Source organism: Vanellus vanellus (genome assembly GCF_965231255.1).
Source record: "Vanellus vanellus genome assembly, chromosome: 12".
Classification (NCBI taxonomy): Eukaryota; Metazoa; Chordata; class Aves; order Charadriiformes; family Charadriidae; genus Vanellus; species Vanellus vanellus.
Window position 1 is genome coordinate 22910633 of NC_138917.1, and position 20519 is coordinate 22931151.

Consider the following 20519-nt stretch of genomic DNA (forward strand, 5'->3'; position numbering starts at 1 on the left):
ACTTCTTGAGCTGTTTGAGGTTTCCATGATGACAGGTCAGGTTACCGCTGAATTTGTTGTGAGCAGGGCCCTGCCTTTCGCGGCAGCTTCTGCACCAGGTACTGGTTTCCTTGAATGTATGGGCTGAGCTGCAGTGGAACACGTTTGTCCCCCAGAATGTGCATGGGCAGGACGTCCACACATCAATGGTAAAGTCCATCTGTCTGTCATCTTTTTAAGCCTGGCAAGCGGCAGAGCAGGAACAGTCTGAGGTGTCGGGCTCTAACTTACTGGAACAACCATCTTTTCCATGATCCCCACGAATGTTGCCTTCCTGGTTCTCCTGTGCCCACTGGCAAGTCTAGAGTGTTTGAACCGTGATGCATGGGTGGATGTCATCAGTTTCCATTCTTCTCCACGCTCTGCACAGAAGGAGCAGCAGCCCAGCAAAGACCTACTGCTCTTGGTAATATCCATCAGGGCATCCTGCGCTGCGTTGCCTCTGGTCTAGAGCACATGTCTGATGAGGAGCGGCTGAGGGATCTGGGGGTGTTCAGCCTGGGGAACAAAGGAGGCTGAGGGGAGACCTTCTCTCTCTCTACAGCTCCCTGAAAGGAGGGGGTAGCGATGGGGGGGTCGGTCTCTGCTCCCAAGAACAGGCGATGGGACAAGAGGAAACGGCCTCAAGTTGCGCCAGGGGAGGTTTAGATTGGATATTAGGGAAAAATTCTTCATGGAAAGGGTTGTCAAGCATTGGAAGAGGCTGCCCAGGGCAGTGGTGGAGTCACCATCCCTGGAGGGATTTAACAGAGGGGCAGATGTGGTGCTGAGGGACATGGGTTAGTGGCGGGTTTGGCAGTGTCAGGTTGATGGTTGGACTCGATGATCTTTAAAGGTCCCTTCCAACCTAGATGATTCTATGTTGTATATGGCCTGATGTTACACGCTTTCAAAATTGAGCAGCACGTCCAGGTCCTTGTGTTCCCAGATGTGTGACGCCGGTTTTACCCAGTGCCTACTAGAAGAGGTTCTGTGTGCCATGCTGACGCTCTAGAAACAGAAAGCTAAAATGCCGTGTTATTTCCACAGTGCGAAGAGGCACATGGTGTCCTGGCCCAACAGTACCACTTCCCAGTGGCTGCTTTGGGAGGCAGAGCCTGATCTCAGCTCTGGACCTTAGGCCCATCACAGGATCTGCCCAAAAAGTCAAGAGTAGAGCAGGGCTGACGTTGAATGGGCAGAGTGGGACTGAGCAGGGATGGATGTAGGAGAGTTCGGCGTACTAGTAGCCCACTTCGTCTAACTCCAGTGCTCAGTTAAGAGCGAGCATTTATGAGTTGATCCTGTAACTGTGTCCTAAAGTAACTCAAGTCTTTTCTGCCATGTGCTCTGGCATTGCATAATTCTGGCCTGTGTATCAAGCAATGGAACTTGCTGTTCATTTTTTTTTTTTTTTTCACTCTGTGTTGGGATCAAGATATTCTGCCAAGAAGATCAGCGTATCTGCTTTTTCTTGCTAGCAGGCCAAACAGAACTTCAGTTTGGTGCTGAACATGTAAAAAAGTCCTCCCAAGCCCATGGTTTCTGTTTTTCTTTCTTCGCGTTCTCTGATTGATTGTGCGGTCTGAGCCATTCTGCATCTGTCTGGCTGTTAGTAAATACTATACATCTGTTTCGGGTTTGGGGGTTGAAGTGTCCGATTCAAAGGGATGTCATTTTAATCTTTTTTTGTTCACTAGCTGCTGAGGTCCTACCTGCGCTTATATATTTGCATTTTCAAAGCGCCCTTGTCTTCAGAACGAGCTGTAGTGAGGACAGGAGCCTTAGGAAGCAGGATGGTTAGGTTCTGCTTCGACCACTGCCATGGGCCAGTTGGCCACATCCTTTCTGTTCTCCACCTGTCTCCCCTCTTTAAAACGGTTTTGTGCTTTTGAAGAAAGGATGGGGAAGGAAAAGGAAGGAACGAGAGAACTGTGCTAACTGCAACCTCCAGCCACTCAAATTCACTAGTTTTCAGTCTATAGAGTATGGTCTTTGGGAGGTCCGTGATCTACTTTTCATAAGAAAAAGAAAAGCACATTTTTCAATCTTGTTGTCCGGATTTCTGAATTTTTGGAAGGAATCTGTGCTTGCATTTGAGAATTTTTAGTCTTGGTCAACTGCACGTAGGTGTGAAGCGTCCATTGCTATCGCCGAGAGACTGAAATGGGATGTTATTTAAAGCCCACAGTCTTGTTGGAATGAATTACCAGTCACAAACGGTTCATGCACGGGTACTCCAAGGGTTTTCTGAGAAGCCGCTGCCTGCACCTCGCTAGCCCAGGCTGGAAGATTGCGAGCCGCAAAGGGTGGTACGACAAAAGGTGCTGGAGAGGAGCTGTGGGAGTGGGCTGAGGCTGTGTGCACCGGCGCTGAGATGGCAGATGGGAATCGGCGCAGAGAGGACACGGTCACGAGAGCGATGATGCCTTTCGGAGTGATTACAATAGCTTCATGGAAACATCAGTTCAGTGGTAAAAAGGATAATAAAGGGGAAAATGCTAGGATTAACTCAGAGCGGGCTAGGGAACAGTGCAGAGAACAACCGCAGCCTGCTTCCCTTCTCCATGGTGCACCTTCACCTCCATTCTCAAAAGCAACACTGTCAATCCAGAAAAGGTGTGGATCATGATGGTCAGAAATGCAGGGAACAGCTATATAAGCCAGGAGTCATCTGTCTGGAAAAGAGATGATTGTGGGGATTTTGTAGAGGTCTATACAATGATGTATGTTCTGGAGAGGCTGAATGCATAGTCTGCTGCCTTCTCCAGTGCAAGAACTACAGACTGTCCGATGCAAGTGGTAGGAGACACGTTTTCACGCAGCTTGCAGTTACGCCGTGAAACTCTTTGTCGCAGCATACAGTGAATGGTGTGTGAATATTTATGTACGCTTAAAGGAGGAATAGACAATGTAATGGAAAGAAAATCCTTTGAGGAGTACTCAACGAGTGCAACCTCCATCTGGCTTAGTAGGTCTGTGCCTGCGGGTGGTTGGAAAGCGGTAACGTTATTCAGTAAGAGCAAGATATATGCGTGTCCTACACTTATGCCATCTCATAAGCGTCCAATTTTTAAACAGGATACTTATCTGAGTTGACCCCATATCCTGTATGGCCGTTCTTTTTAAGGACATGCGGATAACTTCTCATCTCTGCCTTCTGGGTCACCGCAAGTGAAGTACTTGAGCACAAGTGGTGGGAAGGTTAAACTGTCCAGTGAATTTGCAGATGTAAGTGTGGGGAAGGCGTATGGGAAGTCTGATTCAGCTCTTATTAAAACAGTGTTGGATTTTGTAAAGCAAGAGGCTATTGAGTGACCGGAGGTGTGAGTAGTGTCATAGGAGTCAAAGAAAGGTTGTAATATCATAGACCTATTACTAGGTGGCGATAGTAACTTGTTAATGATGCAGAAAAGTCCCAAGTTTTCAGCAAGTGTTTTTGTATTTGGAGAGAAGTTGGAGGATGTATGTGCAAAATACATGTGATAAGTTATTCCCCTCTCTGCCGGTAATCCAAGATAACGCCAAACACATTCAATAGGGATACGCTATTTGAATCAATTGTCCCAGATAACTTTGACCTAGAAGTATCAGAAGTGCTGATTGTTATTTTTAATTAAGATTATTAGGAAATTTCAGGAGACTGGCTGAAGTTGGCCAGTGCTGGAATGACCTGTATGCCATTGCCCTCATGTTTATTCTGGGCAGAGTTTTAGAAATACTGATACGTTATTTGAGTAATAAATAACTAAAGGTTAGGCATATAATTAACGCCACTCAGCTGATGTTTATGGTGAGTACAGTAAGTTCTCTCACACCAGTCTGGCTTGTTCTTTTAAGATGTCCATGGTGATTTGATAAGGCTGACAGTCTAGATTTAAAACACTTAGTGTTGTGTCAGGTCCAGATTTAGCACTACACAACATCTGAGTTGAAAAATTCAACTCTGTATCTCATTAGCAAAGTGCTGGGTGAGCGAGATTTCCTTGACTGGTGATATTAGTGGTTGTCTGTGGAGAATCAAGCTTTTTCCAGACACCATTGCAATACATACCAAATTTGACACTGCCCTCAAAGCCTTTATCCAGTCACTTCTCATTGGAGTTCTTAGAATCATAGAGAATCATAGAATGGTTTAGGTTGGAAGGGACCTTGAAGATCACCGAGTTCCAACCCGGCTGCCATGGGCAGTGACACCTCCCACCAGCCCAGGTTGCTCCAAGCCCCGTCCAACCTGGCCTTGAACACCTCCAGGGATGGGGCAGCCACAGCTTCTCTGGGCAACCTGCGCCAGGGGCTCACCACCCTCACAGTGAAACATTTCTTCCTAATACCTAATCTAAATCTCCCCTCTTACAGTTTGAAGCTGTTTCCTCTCATCCTACCATGACATGCCCTTTTAAGAAGTGCCTCTCCAACTTTCTTATAGGTGCCCTTCAGATACTGGAAGGCCGCAATAAGGTCTCCCTGGAGCCTTCTCTTCTCCAGGCTGAACAACCCCAACTCTCTCAGTCTGTCCTCCCAGCAGAGGTGCTCCAGCCCTTGGAGCATCTTTGTGGCCTCCTCTGGCCCCGCTCCAACAGGTCCATGTCTTTCCTATGTTGGGGGCTCCAGAGCTGGATGCAGTACTCCAGGTGGGGTCTCACCAGAGTAGAGGGGCAGAATCCCCTCCCTCGCCCTGCTGGCCACGCTGCTGGGGATGCAGCCTGGGATATGGTTTGCCTTCTGGGCTATGAGAATGCATTGCCAGCTTGTGTTGAGCTTCTTATCTACCAACACCCCCAAGTCCCTCTTCTCGTGGCTCTTCTGCATCCCTTCTCTGCCCAGCTTGGATTTGTGCATGGGGTTGCCCTGACCGATGTGCAGGACTTGGCCTTGTTGAACTTCATGAGTTTTGCACAGGCTCACCTCTCCAGCCTGTCCAGATCCCTCTGGATGCCACCCCATTCCTCCAGCATGTTGACTGCTCCACACAGCTTGGTGTTGTCGGCAAACTTGCTGAGGGTGCACTCCATCCCAACATCCATGTTGCCAACAAAGATGTTAAAAGTACTGGTCCCAGTACGGGCCCCTGAGGAACACTGTTTGTCACTGCTCGCCACTTGGACATCGAGCCATTGACCACAACTCTTTGAGCGCGAACATCCAGCCAATTCCTTATGCACTGAGTGATCCATCAGTCAAATCCATGTCTCTCCAATTTAGAGACCAGGATGTTGTGCGGGACAGTGTCAAATGCCTTGCACAAGTCCAGGTAGGTCATCTGCCTGGACTCATCTCATCAATGAGTTCATCACCACCTTTGGTGGTACAGCAAGTACCGATACGGTGAAGCACAAGTCTTAAAGGAGCAGGAGGAGGGTTTTTAAGTCAGATCAGTCGTGATCTGTAGGTAATGAAACTTTTTTTTTTTCTTAGACTACAGAACTTGTAGTGTCTGCATTGGCACAAGTGTTTTGTGAAATTGCCCTCACGGTTGAGCACGCAGTTGTGTTTCTCACAGTCGCTCTACCTGGTGCATGGTGTGTAAGCATCTGACCACTTCAATGTAACTGATGACAAGTTCTTACTAAATGCTTTGTAATGCCAGGAATGTTTTGTATGCAGAAGAGCTAGAAGTCTGTATTTGGGTTCTGTTATTAAGTAGCTTAGGACATAAATTGATTAGTTATCATCTGAAGTTACCAACAGCTTCATTAGAGAAGTTTGCCAACTGTATCCTGGGCTGCCAACCGTATCCCGGGCTGCATCAGAAGTGTGGCCAGCAGGTCAAAGGAGGTGATTCTGCCCCTCTATTCCACTCTCATGAGACCCCACCTGGAGTACTGCATCCAGCTCTGGAGTCCCCACCATAAGAAGGACATGGACATGCTGGAGTGTGTCCAGCGCAGAGCCACGAGGATGATCCGAGGGCTGGAGCACCTCTCCTATGAGGAGAGGCTGAAAGAGTTGGGGCTGTTCAGCCTGGAGAAGAGAAGGCTCCAGGGAGACCTTATTACAGCCTTCCAGTCCCTATAGGGGGCCTACAGGAGAGCTGGGGAAGGACTTTTTACTCGGGCACGTAGTGATAGGACGAGGGGGAATGGCTTTAAACTGGAAGAGGGCAGGTTCAGATTAAACATTAGGAAGAAGTTTTTCACTTTGAGGGTAGCGAGGCACTGGAACAGGTTGCCCAGAGAGGTTGTTGAGGCCCCATCCCTGGAGGTGTTCAAGGCCAGGCTGGACGTGGCCTTGGGCAACCTGGGCCAGTGGGAGGTGTCCCTGCCTATGGCAGCGGGGTTGGAACTTGATGATCTTCGGGGTCCTTTCCAACCTAAACCATTCTACGATTCTAAGTTCTGAACTGACACACGTGTTTTGGGGAGCCTAAAATAATAGATCAGCGGTGGCAGCCTTTCACTGGCCAGCAGCAGAGAAAATAAAAGGGATAGTGGAAAGGAGCCACACTGTTAAAAACTCAATATTTCAATGATATTTTTACTGGATGGAGTTTTAGCAGTGGAAGTTTGACAACAGACTCTAGAGCCCCTATCGCTCCCTCCTTTGTTTTTGGCAACCCGATTTGGCATCGTTCTCGAGCGTGCGGAGGGTGCTGTCTGTGCTGTTGTCTCTGTCTTTCACGAAGATATTAAACAGGACTGGTGTTACCGTCAACAGCTTGTTTGGAGCTGGTCCGAGGGAAGACTCATGGGACATCTCAGTCTGTTCCTGTGGGTGTGTGGGACTTAACCGAGGAAATTATTCACCATTTCTAGACTAGGATTCGCTAGACGTCTTTCACACCTTTCACTCCTAATCTTTGCCCCGAGGTCCAAAATCTCAGACCGTGGCATGTTTCAGTCTTGCTCCATTCCCTGACTTGTCCGTTGGCATTCGTGTGGTGTGGTGCAACAAACGGAGGGCCTTGGCACGCACCGAACGTTTCACGCTTTTCTGAGAAACCCTGAGCATGTGGGTGCCGCTGATCATAAGATACTCGGGTGCATGTAGCTGAGCACCGTTTGACGGGATTGAATTTCTAGTGCCCTCATGACGTTGTTGTTTTTGCAGGGATGGTGGCTCGCAGAAGTGCTCCAGCCCACCTTCACAGGGCTCCTCTCTGTGGTTTGCAGTGGGCTCGGTCTTTTTTTTTTTGCCTTATTGCAGAATGTTGCGCTTTCTACTTTTTTAACCCCTCTCCTCTCATGGTCATTGCATTTCTTCTGTAGTCCTTTTGCCAAAACCGTTGCTCCCCATTGAACAGATTCTGCACTACCCTTAGGTTGTATAAGGTCAGTAGATGGTGAAAGCACTTTCTTTCACTTCCACTTCAGTTGGCGCAGACTGCCCAAGGATCCAACCGTTTCCATTCTAAACACAGGTGGTTTTTATTGAAGGAACTGTGTCTGTTCTCAGGCTTTTTGCTAAGAAGTACATCTCTCTGTGAGATGTGGGTTTGATTGTGTAATTCACAGGAAGGCTCCAAAGAGCTGGAGAAGACCCTGATTTTTCTTGAAGTCTTATTATAAGACAGTGTGTCATGCTTTCTTTAAACTGCCGGGGCTGGTCTCCTAAGAGAGGCAGGGATAAGCCATCTTGAGCGGTGGTGGCACCTGAAGTTGGCAGGCACAGGTTAGTCGACTCAGGTGGCATTCGCCAAATCACTCTGTGGCCGCCACCACGGGAGCACTGTCCTCTCTTCTGGAAGAGGGAGATGAGAGTCCTGAAAAGAGAAGACCAGTGCGTTGCCTGAAGAACCCTTCAGCTTTTAAAGTGTGGATTAGTCTCTCTTCTTTGCAGTAGTTACCAGTTGTATCTGGCATTTCTACACGTAAGAAATTTGCAAAAGAATTTACAACAGAATTGGGGTAGAACAGAACAAAATCAGGAACTCGGAATGATGGAATTACTGTGAGATGTAGAAAAGAGCAAGTAGGCTTTAACCCTAGGCACAGCGTTACTGGCAGAAGAAAGAAAAGATATTAATGTTAGAATTGACCACTTGGAAAATTGCCCGTTGACATTTAAGGGTTGTGTTTTAAGCTGCGCGCAGCATGGGAAATGTTGTTGCCCAAAGGGAATGCAGAAATCCTTAGAAACTGTTAGAAGGGAAATGTAAATGTGAGAGTGCAAAAATTGCCCCAAGCCATTCGGTTACGGCTGTGAGCAGCACGTACGGACAAAGCTGCCATTGGACGAGAATTATTTTTTTTTAAATGGTTTTGCTGGAAGATTGTTTTAGTGGGAAACACAAATGTTTTACAAAGGGGAGCTTGTTTCACTGCAGGCAAGATAAAACAGAAACAGGGGTTTAATGTTTTTTTAAAACAAACAAAAAAATATTTGTCTTTGCCAAAATGACTTTTGGCAATCTGTTCTTTTTATTAGTTCTCATAAGGAACAAACGAGGTTGAAACCCAAATGATGAGCTATGATTGATGATCATTAATTTCTTTTCAGTTACCGGGATGTGAAAATCGATATTGGGATTAATCAGAAGTGGGAATCAAGTTGTGTCTGGCAAGTTGTGTCCTGAGAGCTGTAGCTGCCGTGTCATTCCGCTAAACTGGCGTCGTTGCTGACCTGTTCTTCTCTCTTATCTTTTGCAGGATGGGATAAACATTCTTATGGGTACCACGGCGACGATGGGCACTCCTTCTGCTCTTCGGGGACAGGACAGCCCTATGGCCCTACGTTCACCACTGGAGATGTGATCGGCTGCTGCGTTAACCTTATCAACAATACCTGCTTTTACACGAAAAACGGCCACAGTTTAGGTAAGGAAAGGAAGGTGTTCTCAGGAGAGGCCCCGCTCTCGCTGCTGCCGTTTACTCCAGTATTTTGCATGCGTTCTAACTCTTGTCCCACATTTGTGGGTAAGATTTAAGAAACGGGAGAGAAAAAGAGCACTAAGCAGCAGTCAGGAGATGGAAATGGGCTCCAAGACGTGAATATTTCCAGCATCCCCAGTTTCTGCCCCTTTCCTCTGCTACTGCACAGCCGGTGGGAGGTTGGATGAGATAGCTAATGGCTGGGATACAGGGGAATAAAGAAGTGGGAAGTTTAGTCAGTGTATTGTTCGACTGACTACAAAGCCACTGTATCCGTCTTTTCACTTTTTAAAGGGACTTTTGTCCCTCTGTAAACTTTTAACACTTTGGTCCAAGCGTTCCCAAAGTCAGACATTAATTCAACATAAGAAGTCTTACTTAAGCACTGACCTATAACTTGGTTCATTCCGCAGTTGTGTCAGTAGTTCCCGTAAAGTTAAGGACTTCAAAATTTTGCCCAAAGGAATATCTCACAGATGTTTTCCTGGCATCCATCGTATCTGATTTGTCGAAAATAGAAACTTATGGCCATTTGCACGTACAATGTTTTTCCCTTGGATGACATGAATAAATAAATAAAATTATTTTCTTTCTTTTTTTTTTTTTTGTCACATAAGACATGCAGTAAACTTTGATAAGTTCCTCTCACTTTTTGTGCTGGAATTCATTTGGTTTGGCAGGACCAAGCACTCCTTTCCTTTGCTTCTCCTTGCTGTGTCAGTTCTACTGTGTTGAATTCAAGACGAAGCAGCTGGTGGAAAAATACCCCACTCAAACCACTTCCCAGAACAAAAGCTGGTTTGAGTTACTGGCTGGGCTGAAGGAAGGAGTGGGATTGGAGTGCAGCGTGTGTCTGGAGAGTGCATAGTTTCTGGTGAGCTCTTGGGAGAAGTACTGGGCTCCCCAGTATTAGAGAGAGATGGACATACTGGAGAGACCTCAGCAAAGGGCTGCCAAGATGATGAAGGGACTGGAGCATCTGTCCTAGGAGGGAAGAGCTGGAGCTGTTCAGCCTGGTGAAGAGCACTCAGGGGGATCTCATCAATATGTCTAAATACCTGAAGGGAGGGTACAAAGCAGACAGAACCAGGCTCTTCTCACTAGTGCCCAATTCCAGGACCAGAGGCCATGGGCACAAACTGACACACAGGAGGTTCCCTCTGAACATCAGGAGACACTTTCACTGTGAGGGTGACCAAGTGCTGGCACAGGTTGCCCAGAGAGGCTGTGGAGTCTCCATCCATGGCGTTATTCAGAAGTCATCTGGGCACGGTCATGGTCAGCCGGCTCTGGGTGGCCCTGCTGGAGCAGGGAGTTGGACCAGATGACCTCCAGAGGTGCCTCCAACCTCAGCCAGGCTGTGGTCCTGTGAAAGTAGCACACAACGCTACAGGTATAGTAGAGATGTGGAGCTGAGATGTGGGCTTTTCCCCCTCAAACCTCAAGAAACATCCTTCCTCTGAGGCAAATGCAGAAAGGCATGATGCTTGTGCAGACAAACTCCTTTTGGAAATTTGTTTTCAGTTTTCATCTAATTTCATACCCGCTGTTTGTTGAGTTGTGAGGGGATGGTTGCCTAGAAATGAGGCATGTGCCTTCTGAGAAACATTCTAGATTGAGTCTGGGACCATGCATTCAGCAACTGGTCCTGACGCTTCACAACATGTCAAGAGGTCTCCAGCCCTGAATGGAAAAAAAGATTCTTTGAGCATCCTTTGAGACTTGTTTTTAACATTCTAATTTTATAAATGAAGCCTTGATCCGGTGGAGGAGCTTCTCAGAGCTGAGTGTCTGATCTGGCTTCTTTTTTGAAACTATAACTATTTATCAGCCAGACTGTTTGATGCTGGAGGACTCCTAGTGAAGACTTGTGGCTTACTACGTAGCAACATCAGTCACTAGTGGAGACACTAAGAGTCCATAAGTATTAGTTAATTGCCCAGATTTCTAGTAGCTGGATTATTCTAAATTTAACTCATGGTCTGTGGATGTTGCCCTGGTCAGTCCGGTACTGGGAAGACAACGCTGATGGCGTTGCTTAGGAATGAGACAAATTCACCATACAACAGCGACTAAGGTGCTGAAATAGTTAAAAAGATTTCACAAAATCTCTCCTTTTAGTTGCTGTCCTTGATTTTTTTCACGTGTATTTACACAGAAGTAGTGTAGTGGTTTGTGCTGTGCCCCTCTGGCTGTTTTCCCTTGTTTGAGTAGGTGGTTTTCCAGCTTCCCCGTTTTTCACCCTCACGGTGCTGTTACTTTTCGTCACAACAAAAATGTGGTGGTCAGGAGGAGGCCACGTCTTCTATTTAACGAATACAAATTTGTTAATTTGAAATTTAGTTTTTTTTTTTTTTTAGTGACCAGGAGTCTGCAGAGTAGAAGGGGTGTCAGCTGAAAAGTTGTCCCATGTTCCATCCTCCCTTCTGTTCCCAGAGCCGTGCTGTGCCGGGGTGTCCGGGCAGGTGGAGCCAAACAAAGAGCACAGTTCAGTGACTTCTGTATAGCATTTCGTCATTACCGTCCTCCCATTCTTTGCCTTGTGTCCTGCTCAGAGATTTGTTTCGTTTGGGACATCTGGAGGTCTTTGCCGCAATGAAGTTGCCTGGTCTTCTCTTCTTGATTTTTAGCGTTCCTTTTCCTTCAAAGATGGGAGTTTGGGTTCCTTCAAAGATGGGAGCTTGGGTTCCTTCAAAGATGGGAGCTTGGGTTCCTTCAAAGATGGGAGCTTGGGTTCCTTCAAAGATGGGAGCTTGGGTTCCTTCAAAGATGGGAGTTTTGGTTCCTTCAAAGATGGGAGTTTGGGTTCCTTCAAAGATGGGAGCTTGGGTTCCTTCAAAGATGGGAGTTTTGGGTAGAAAGCTCTTGTTTTCTAGTCTGACATTGAGTGATCCGTTGGGGAGCAGCCTACCCCAGCAGTGAACAGTGCCAGTGGGAAGAAACAGGAAAGGAAGGGAATTACATTATACCGTGCCTAGAGAACAACAGTAGATCATAAGAATTGCTGTCTCCTGGGTGTCCTCCTTGTGGACTTTTCAGATGTATGGTACAAGATGTGAGATGTATGAGAAAGTTATAGGTAGGAGACTCTCTTGAGTGTTCACAACCGGCTCATTTGTGTACCAGCTCCTCCTTCAGCTCTAGTGGTTGTACTCAGAGAGGAGAGGTGATGCGGTTAGAAGGGCAGTGATGGAAGTACGAGGGAGTCGCAGCCCATCAGTCATTGCTGGGCTGAACCCCCACCCCCTAAAAGCTACCGGAACATTTTACTGTCTTTTTACAAAAGCAGAATGAAAACCTCAGCCAGGAAGACTCTTGTTAAGGGCCAGTAGTGTCTATTTGTGCCATTGATAAAGGAACACAACACTCAAGAGAAGTGCTTCCCACTGAATGTTGAGGAGAGCGTGTCTGAGCCCCAGCAGACCATAGATCCCAGTCGTCTGGCTCTTACGCAGTTTCTCGGGAGCACTGAGCGGGTAGAGGTGAGAGAGGGGGTGAGGCAGGTCTCAGCAGAGGAACCAAGACCACGTGGAGGCAGGAGCAATGATTTATTGGAAAGTCAGAACACTTTCTGCCCCAGTGGAAGCATCTCCATGAAGATCCCGAGCATTTTGTGATACTTACGCTGACCTGAGAATCTCATTTCTGTGTTGTGTAAACCCCAGATTTACCAAGAAAGGGATGAATGTGCTTTTTCTTGATGTTCCCTGACACAAAGCCGCTGAAGCTGTATCGCTCTCCTCTTGGGAAATTAGGTCATTATGTAATCCTGCGGCAGATATAAAAAATATTCGTGAGACTAATCAGCCCCTTTGCGATGCCAGTTAGCTTGACAAGCAGGGATTCAGGGCCCTGCCTCTGGGCATTTGAATTTCTCTCGCTTTTGGTGGAATTACTCTAGCTAAAGATGATATTCTCCCTTCGCCATTTCTCTCTGCACCATTTCATCCTCTCCTTTTCATCTGTTAATTAGACACACCCCCCCTTTGTTTTCCTTGCAATTTCTCCTCTTGCTTAATTATGATATTCCATGGTCTCCATACTTTTCCATTTAATCGGATGCATCAGGAGCACTGTATAAAAACTGTTTTCTTGGCCGTCACAAATTCTGCATGTTCTGGTTGGAGCTAAGTCTTGAACTTTGGAGACGTCTCATGAAAACTGTTTGACATCGTTTGTAGTCTTAATTCTCTATTATGAAAAATGTCTTTAATGTCTTCTGACTGCTGATGAAATGCTTTTGACAAGTTCTGAGCAGAGTCCTGGCAATAAAAAGCACGATGAGATGTGGCTAGAAGTGTGGTGAGAGTGAATTAGGAGATGTGAGGAGTGTTGGGGCTCCAGCCACAGAGCAGAGAGCTTTGGACACAGGACGTGATGGAGGAATGTGGCTGCTACGGGTGTCCAGAATTAAGTGGATGAGTTTGCTCAGGGGCTAGTGTGGGAGCGTTCCAGATCTCAGACTTTGACAGCAGACCAAGGTAAATGGAGCAGCAGGGCTATAAAAAGAGCCTGCAACCCTCTGAAGTCTTGGCATAGAAAACTTCCTGTAGTCTGAGTTCTCGTGCGGGCGCTTGGAAAGACCAAGTTAACCTGTAAAGTGAAATGCTCATTCTCAACCAGTTTAGAGATTAACAGGAACAGTAGAGATGATGAAGAAATCTCCTTGTCATAGAGATCCGCAGATGTCCATCCCAGCTTTGCCCAGGTTTGTCCTCAAACCAACTTTGCAGAGAGAAAGAGCGTTAGGAGGTTTAAAACAAGCCTTTAAAGATGAACCATGGACAATATCGAACTTGGCTGCAGCCTGGTTTCACTGTAAGAGCAGTTTTACCCGAGTGGCTTGGTTGGATGATAAGTGTTTCTGGGAGCGTGTAGAGCTGGGTGAGGAGAGCTGTAGCGCCTGTCCTCAGCAGCAAGTCGTAAAAGTATTTGAGTATTTCATGGGCTGACATCTCCTCATCTCCTCTTTAAAGATTCCCATGTTGCTGAACGCGATGTTGTGTATTGCAGTGGATCAGCGCTGCTTATGCATTCTCTGAGTTACGATTACCTGAACGGGGGCCGGAGGAGTACCCTGCCCTGTAGGGAATGGAGTGTTGCAGCTGATCACCCAAACGTATGTTGTCTTGTGCAAATTGGATTCTGAAATGTCTTGTGAAGAAAATGGCCAATGGTGAGGCAGACAGGATGATTGGTGCTGGGTGGTGGGTAGAGTTGGGCTAGAAGGTCCACAAGGATGTTGTGTGCCTGGAGACGTGTGTGTGTTAGTCACGGAAAGTCTGTGGAAGGGTTTGATTGCACTGAACCTTCATTTAATGTCTTTATATCACTGCCTTGATGATCAGGTTAACATCGTGGACTTACAGGAGAGGCTCTTCACACACTCGCTCTTGCTTCCTGACCTCTTGAGCGATCCAGTTCTTACATCTTCAGATTTACAAAGTTTGTTATTTTAAATTGGATCCAGGGTTTGGAGGTGCTGCAGAGGAAGAGCGCGGTTTCGAATTCAGCTGCCTAGTCAGAGCTGTGTTTCTTTGGCTTTCTGCTGTCTACTGTGGTGGATGCAGGTGTGTAGCAGAGCGGATTCAGGATGAACTCTCTAAGCAGACATATTTGTGCAACAGATCCAGTTCTGTACACATAAAGCGTTTTATTGGTCTTAGTTACATAACAGGGTGCAAAACATACAAATGCCTTAATTTCAAGGCAATGTAATAAGTTTGTTTATAGAGTCATAGAGGAATTTTCATTGGGAGGGATCTCTGGAGGTCATGCATCCAACACCCTGCTGCATCAATTAGATCACGTTGCTCAGAAACTAGTCAAGTTTTTACTGCCTCCAAGAACAGAGATGCCTCAGGGGGCTTTTCCGGTCCTCTGATTCAGTGTTTGACCACATTCATCCTGAATTTTTCCCACCTAATATCTGATCTGAATTCCCCATGCTTCAACTTGTCTCTGTTGCCTCCTGTCTCCTGTCACCACGCATCTCTGGGAAGAGTCTGTCTCTGTCTTTTCTATACCCTCCCATAAGGTAGTTGTAGGCAGCAGTAAGTGTCTTCCCTAATATTCTTCAGACTGAATGACCCCTTTTCCCTTAGCCTCTCTTCATCTTGTTGGCCTCTGCTGGACTCACTCCGGTCTCACTGTCTGTCTTGTATTGGGGAGCCCAGAGGTGGACATGATACTCCCGAGTTTAGACTCACAAGTGTTGAAGAGAAGGGAGCAATCTCTTCCCTTAACCTGCGCTCTTACTAATGCAGCCCCAGCTGTACTCCTACCAGTACAGCTCAGGAGGTGACCTGCTTCACTGCAAGGACCTGCTGCTGACTCCTGCTCAACTTGTTGCCCAGCGGGACCTCCTGCGTCTTTTTCTTCAGATCTGCTTTCTCTCCAGTCAGCCCCCGCCTGTCCTGTTTTCTGGGAATATTACAGCCTGGTGGAAGGGCTCTTCAGTCCCTTTCGTTGAGCTTCGTGAGGTTTATGCTGGATCATTTCTTGAGGTTCTTCTGAATAGCAGTACGCCCTCCAACGTATTGTCCGCTCTCCCGTTTGATAACATCTGTGAGCCCGCTGAGAGTGCACGCCATTCCGTGGGCCAGGTCGTTACTAAAGACATTAAACTGTATCAGCCCTTCCATCGATCCCTGAGGGACAACACTTGGACTTTGAGCTGCTGATTACAACCCTTCGATCCTGGCAGTCCAGCCAATTTTCCACCCACCTTGTAGTCTGCTCAAAAGTCATACGCTTGTCTGTGGGCTGGAAGCAGCTCCACAAGTTGTCATGGCAAAGCCGAGCCACCTTTGGCTCTCAGTGATCCTGGGTGGCAGAGGAGGACTCCAGTGGGCTGCAGACTCAAAGAGGTTGACCTCATTCTAGTGTAAGGGTAGAAACAAGCTTTCATCCAGCTGAGCAGAACAAGTGGGAAGTGAAAAACGAGTTTGAGTGAGGAATGATATTTGGGCAAAGTGACGGAGTGAGAGAAACGCTTACGGAATGTTTTTCTTAGCCAGGTACTCAACATCACTCGTATACACAATTTTTCATAGAATCGTCGGTTGGAGGGGACTTTTAAGATCATCAAGTCCAACCATCGAGTTGGTTGGGTTCTGGAGAGGGTACTCAACAGACGAGGTCCAAACTGCCATGATGTTAATTAAACCGTATTGGCTATCTGCCAGGGTGTTAATTAAACCTTACGGGCTGCTTATTTAGCAAAATATTCGGGATTTCTTTCTAAGCATTTGATTTTGGAGCTGTGCTGTTTTGAATAGTAATTATTTGTTTCCTACGTTGACTCTGAAAATTGGTTTAAATTACAGTTTCAGGCTGATGTGGTACCATTACGTTGCAGCTCTTGGTTAGAATAGTTCTAACATTAAACTCGGAGAATTTGCTGTGCTCTTGCTTCTGTGCAGGCTGTGGTGCGTTCCAGTGCCAGGCAGGAGGGACCGCTGCGGGGCTGAGAGGTGGGACGTGTGCGAGAACTGGGCATACTGGGGTGGGTACCAGCCACCTTCTGGCTGGGGACAGAAAGCATTGCTGGGAGCGCGCATGGGGCAAGGCGGCACCTTCCAGATTGATTCCTGAAATATTCGCTTAAAAGAGGAATTAAGCTCAGCCGCTCCCTCTCGCCGTGCTCCTGCCTCGCTGCCGGATCCGGATCTCGCCCGTGGGGGATGGAGGGACGTGCACCACGTCTAAACCAGAGGCAGAACATCGCAGAGCGGTGCCGGGGGACAGCCTGCGTGCAGCTGAGCGTTGTCTCCGGCCTCAACTCCCTTAGCCATCCTAGGCTGCCGCTGCTTAAATATCTCTTTTCCTTCAAGCCAAGTGTAAACAAAAAAGGGAAACCGTACACTTTTTTTCCCCATCTCTCGCATCTGGAACTGTAGCAGCGTAGGTGAGGCTGAAGCTGTGCTTTGCGCAGTATTTCTCAGGTGCTCCTGGCTGCAGCTCCGTCCCGTTGCAAGGCTGTTCCCCAGCTGTACTGCGAAGTGTTCAGCGTTCATTCCTGTCTCTCTGGCTGGTAAGAAGAACTAGTTACAGCCTAAACCAAAGCAACGTTATAGTGAAACTCTGTTTCTAAAGCCAAAGTGAGTCTTGAGAACAAACTCCGTCGTAGCGACACAGGGAGAAGCAAAGAAAAGAGGAGCTGCTTTTTAGAAAATCAAATTTTGGGGGAGAGATGTCCGAAACATTTAGGCTTTTCTCTGAACCTTTCCCCAGATGCAAAACCTTGCAGAGGAGGGGACCGGGGAGGGAAGTTACTTCTAAGTACGAGAGGTGGTGAAATGCAGGGTCAGAGCTGGGATTTATTGAAATGCAGTAACGTTTTGTAGCATGTTAAGGATGTAGCCAAGCAGGGAAAAAAAAATCCTTTGTCTTTTTAATTCTAATATTTTTCCCCCCACAGGTATAGCCTTTACAGACCTCCCTGTAAGTACACCTATTTTCAGTATTTTAACTAAGGATGCAAACAGAAGGGAGGGGGAAGAGTGAGGGGGTGTGATTTTTTATTTTTTTTTTCTTTCTGTTTGATGCCCTGTTAAAAAAAATGGTAATGCATATTACTGAATGATGGGGATGCTCCTTTTTCTGAAACTCCGTAATCCTGTGGCTGGGTTTGCGGGCTACTCACGTGCCTCCTCTCATCCTTCACCGCCTCTAAGAATATGTTGCTCCTTCTGGAATTAAAGCAAGGATTCAAACTTCATTGCAGGTCACTGTCTTCCAAATGCAGCTTCAACTGTGGGGAGCATATGTGCAAAGTCATTGAGTAGCCACTCACGTCCCATCATCAGAGAGCCCCAAAATGCCTCATGTTGTTATTCTCAGCTCTCATCCAAGTTTTGCAGCCGTGGTGGAGTTGCTGGAGGAACATATTTGGCATCCACGTGGGGCTGATAGTTACTCCTCTGATTGGCCAACCCCTATGTCGAGTTACTCTGGAGTGCAGCGACACCAGCTGAGTTACACCGGGCAGTAACGTCTAGTTGGGTCCTACAAAAGCACAACTTTCCTAGTGGGTCATGAACAAATAAACAATTGCTCTTTTTCAGACCCAAGTGTTCCTGGACAAGGAGCAGGTGTTTAGGAAAAGAAGATAAAACCAGGTCAGGCATACAGCGGCACATCACTGCATCTGTTCCTTTTGGACACAGAACTTCTTGTCCCTGAGGTTGCACTGCTGTCTCTGTACTTAATAACCCCAAATTAATTTTGTCTCAGGAATTTCTTAGTTTTCATGACTTGTTTAGGCTTCCAAAGTAATGGATTTTCTTGGCTGACTTCCACATTGTGTGGAAGAAAGCTTGCTTTTCTTTGTTTTGCACCTCCTGCCAAAAATTTCGTTTTGTTCTGCTAATTTTTGTGTTATGAGAAGTAACGACTAGCACTCCCTGTTCACCTTCCCAATGGGTTTTATGGCTTTGCAGATCTCTCCCATATCCCAACCAATGTCTGCGCTGAAGGACGTTCCAAGTTACTTAATTTGCCTTTTCACATCAGCTGTCAATACAGCTTTTGGTTTTTTGTTCCTAGGCTCTTTGAACTTGGTATCGTTGCAGTGTAGTCTAAGCCAGAAACACTCTTTATGTGGGTTGTTTCACAGTGGTTTATTCATTGGTCCAAGTACAGTTTATTAAAGAATATTTTACCTGTCCATGAGCACCCAACATAGGAAAGACATCGACCTGTTGGAGTGGGGCCAGAGGAGGGCCACAAAGATGCTGCGAGGGCTGGAGCACCTCTCCTATGAGGACAGGCTGAGAGAGTTGGGGCTGTTCAGCCTGGAGAAGAGAAGGCTCCGGGGAGACCTTATTGTGGCCTTCCAGTGCTTAAAGGAGCTCCAGGAGAGCCGGGGAGGGACTTTTTCCATGGAGTGATAGGACGAGGGGGAATGGCTTCAAACTGTAAGAGGGCAGATTTAGATTAGGTATTAGGAAGAAATTTTTCACTCTGAGGGTGGTGAGCCCCTGGTGCAGGGTGCCCCGAGAAGCTGTGGCTGCCCCATCCCTGGAGGTGTTCAAGGCCAGGTTGGACGGGGCCTGGAGCAACCTGGGCTGGTGGGAGGTGTCCCTGCGCAGGGCAGGGGGGGTGGGACTGGATGATCTTTAAGGTCCCTTCCAACCTAAACCATTCTGTGGTTCTGAAATAGAGTGTGATTTTTAAAGAAGGGACTGATTTAATTTAAAGCACTGTGGTTCCAGGTGTTTAGAATTTGGAAGGTCACGCTAGCAAGAGGTGAAGTGTACAATTAGGGCAACGTTGGCCGTGTTTGCGAAGATGTGGTGCTGTTTATTAAAGAGGTCGTAGACTAAAACCTGATAAACATATAGCATGATGTCTCTTTGCGTCTGGCAGGGTGGGGGAGATACGTGCAGTTCCCAACAGCTGCTAAACAGAGGACACATCCCACATGGGAAAAATGGAATTTTAACTCGGAGATGGTCTGAGAGAAGTTCGGGGTAGGCAGCATCCCCTCAAAGACAAACATACCCAAAAGTGGCTGAAAAATACATGATATGTTGTAACTTGGGGTTTTTTTTTTTACTTCTAACTTCCAAGTATTTTGGGTGTCTGATTCCTGGCTTCGGAAGTCCTTGGGTTCATAATACTAAAAAGTTAAGTTAATAAAAAGGTCTAAAGTATAGACTGTGGAAAAGATCTGATCCCTCATTAAAGATATTTCCTTGTCAGCTAGATCTGAAAGAAAGGAGGACTTTAAATACGGCATTTTCCTCTGGGAGCTCCTCCTTTATCATGCTGTATTTCTTTGCACACCTCTCTAACCCAGAAACTTCCTCGGTGTGAGAACGGGAAAGGAAGAGGTGCGCTGAGTCAGCAATGATGCGATCATCCTGGTTTCTGATGTCACTTCCCAGCCTGTATTTATAGATTCATTTTTTTTTTCTTTGATATTTGAGATTCGGTACTTTCAAAGGTAGAGCAGATTGATCAGGACCTTATTCAGTTGAGTTTTGAAAATCACTGAGAACAGAGATGCTGCAATCTCTTTGGGAACCTATCCCGGTCTTTAATCATCCTCGCAAGGAAGAATTTCTCCCTCATGTCCTATCAGAATTTCCCTGCCTGCGGCTTGTGCCCATTGTCCTTTCACTGAACACCCTTAAGAAGAATTTGTCTCCATCTTTTTTGTCACCTCCCTTTTGGGAGTGGGAGACTTGCCGTTAGATTTTCCCTTTTGCCGTCTTTTCTCCAAGCTAATTCCCTCAGCCTCTCCTTGTCTGCCAGGCGTTCCGGCCCTCTCACCGTCTTAGCACAGCTCTGCTGGACTCCGTTTGTGAATGTCTTTCCTGTCCCGGGGACGTGGATGTGGAGGCGGGGATCTGCGCGATCACTTCCCGCGACGTGCTGGCTGTGGTTTCGCCGATGCGCTTAGGGTTCTGCTGAGTTCCCTTAATACCTTTAGTAAAAAGTAAAGATCGCAACTACAGTAAGTCTCAAGGGAAGATCAATGGCATTGCCAATGTCTCGGGGCTCTGCAATAGTGAAGCATTAGTTGAATAAATTTTCCAGATAATTGTAGGAAATCCCATGGCCCTTGCTATAGAGGAGGAGAGAATCATCCTTGCTTTCTTCAGGATGACCATCAACCCACCAGTAGTAGTTCTCTCTGATTTTACCTGGAGAGAGAGGTCTGCTCCTGTGCTGACCTAATGA

The 20519-nt window shown here is 46.9% G+C and overlaps 1 protein-coding gene across 5 annotated transcripts in view; it reads left to right on the plus strand.

The window, feature by feature from the left end:
• RANBP10 (RAN binding protein 10) overlaps positions 1 to 20519 on the plus strand; it is an 81719-nt gene that overhangs the window by 40866 nt on the left and 20334 nt on the right. For 4 of the 5 annotated variants that reach the window (XM_082489234.1, XM_082489235.1, XM_082489236.1 and 1 more), the window contains exons 4-5: positions 8607 to 8774; positions 17251 to 17273. In XM_082489234.1, coding sequence (XP_082345360.1) covers positions 8607 to 8774; positions 17251 to 17273 — 191 coding nt within the window. Of the gene's footprint in view, positions 1 to 8606; positions 8775 to 17250; positions 17274 to 20519 lie in introns of those variants that run through there. The other variant, XM_082489238.1, reaches the window with a different exon arrangement.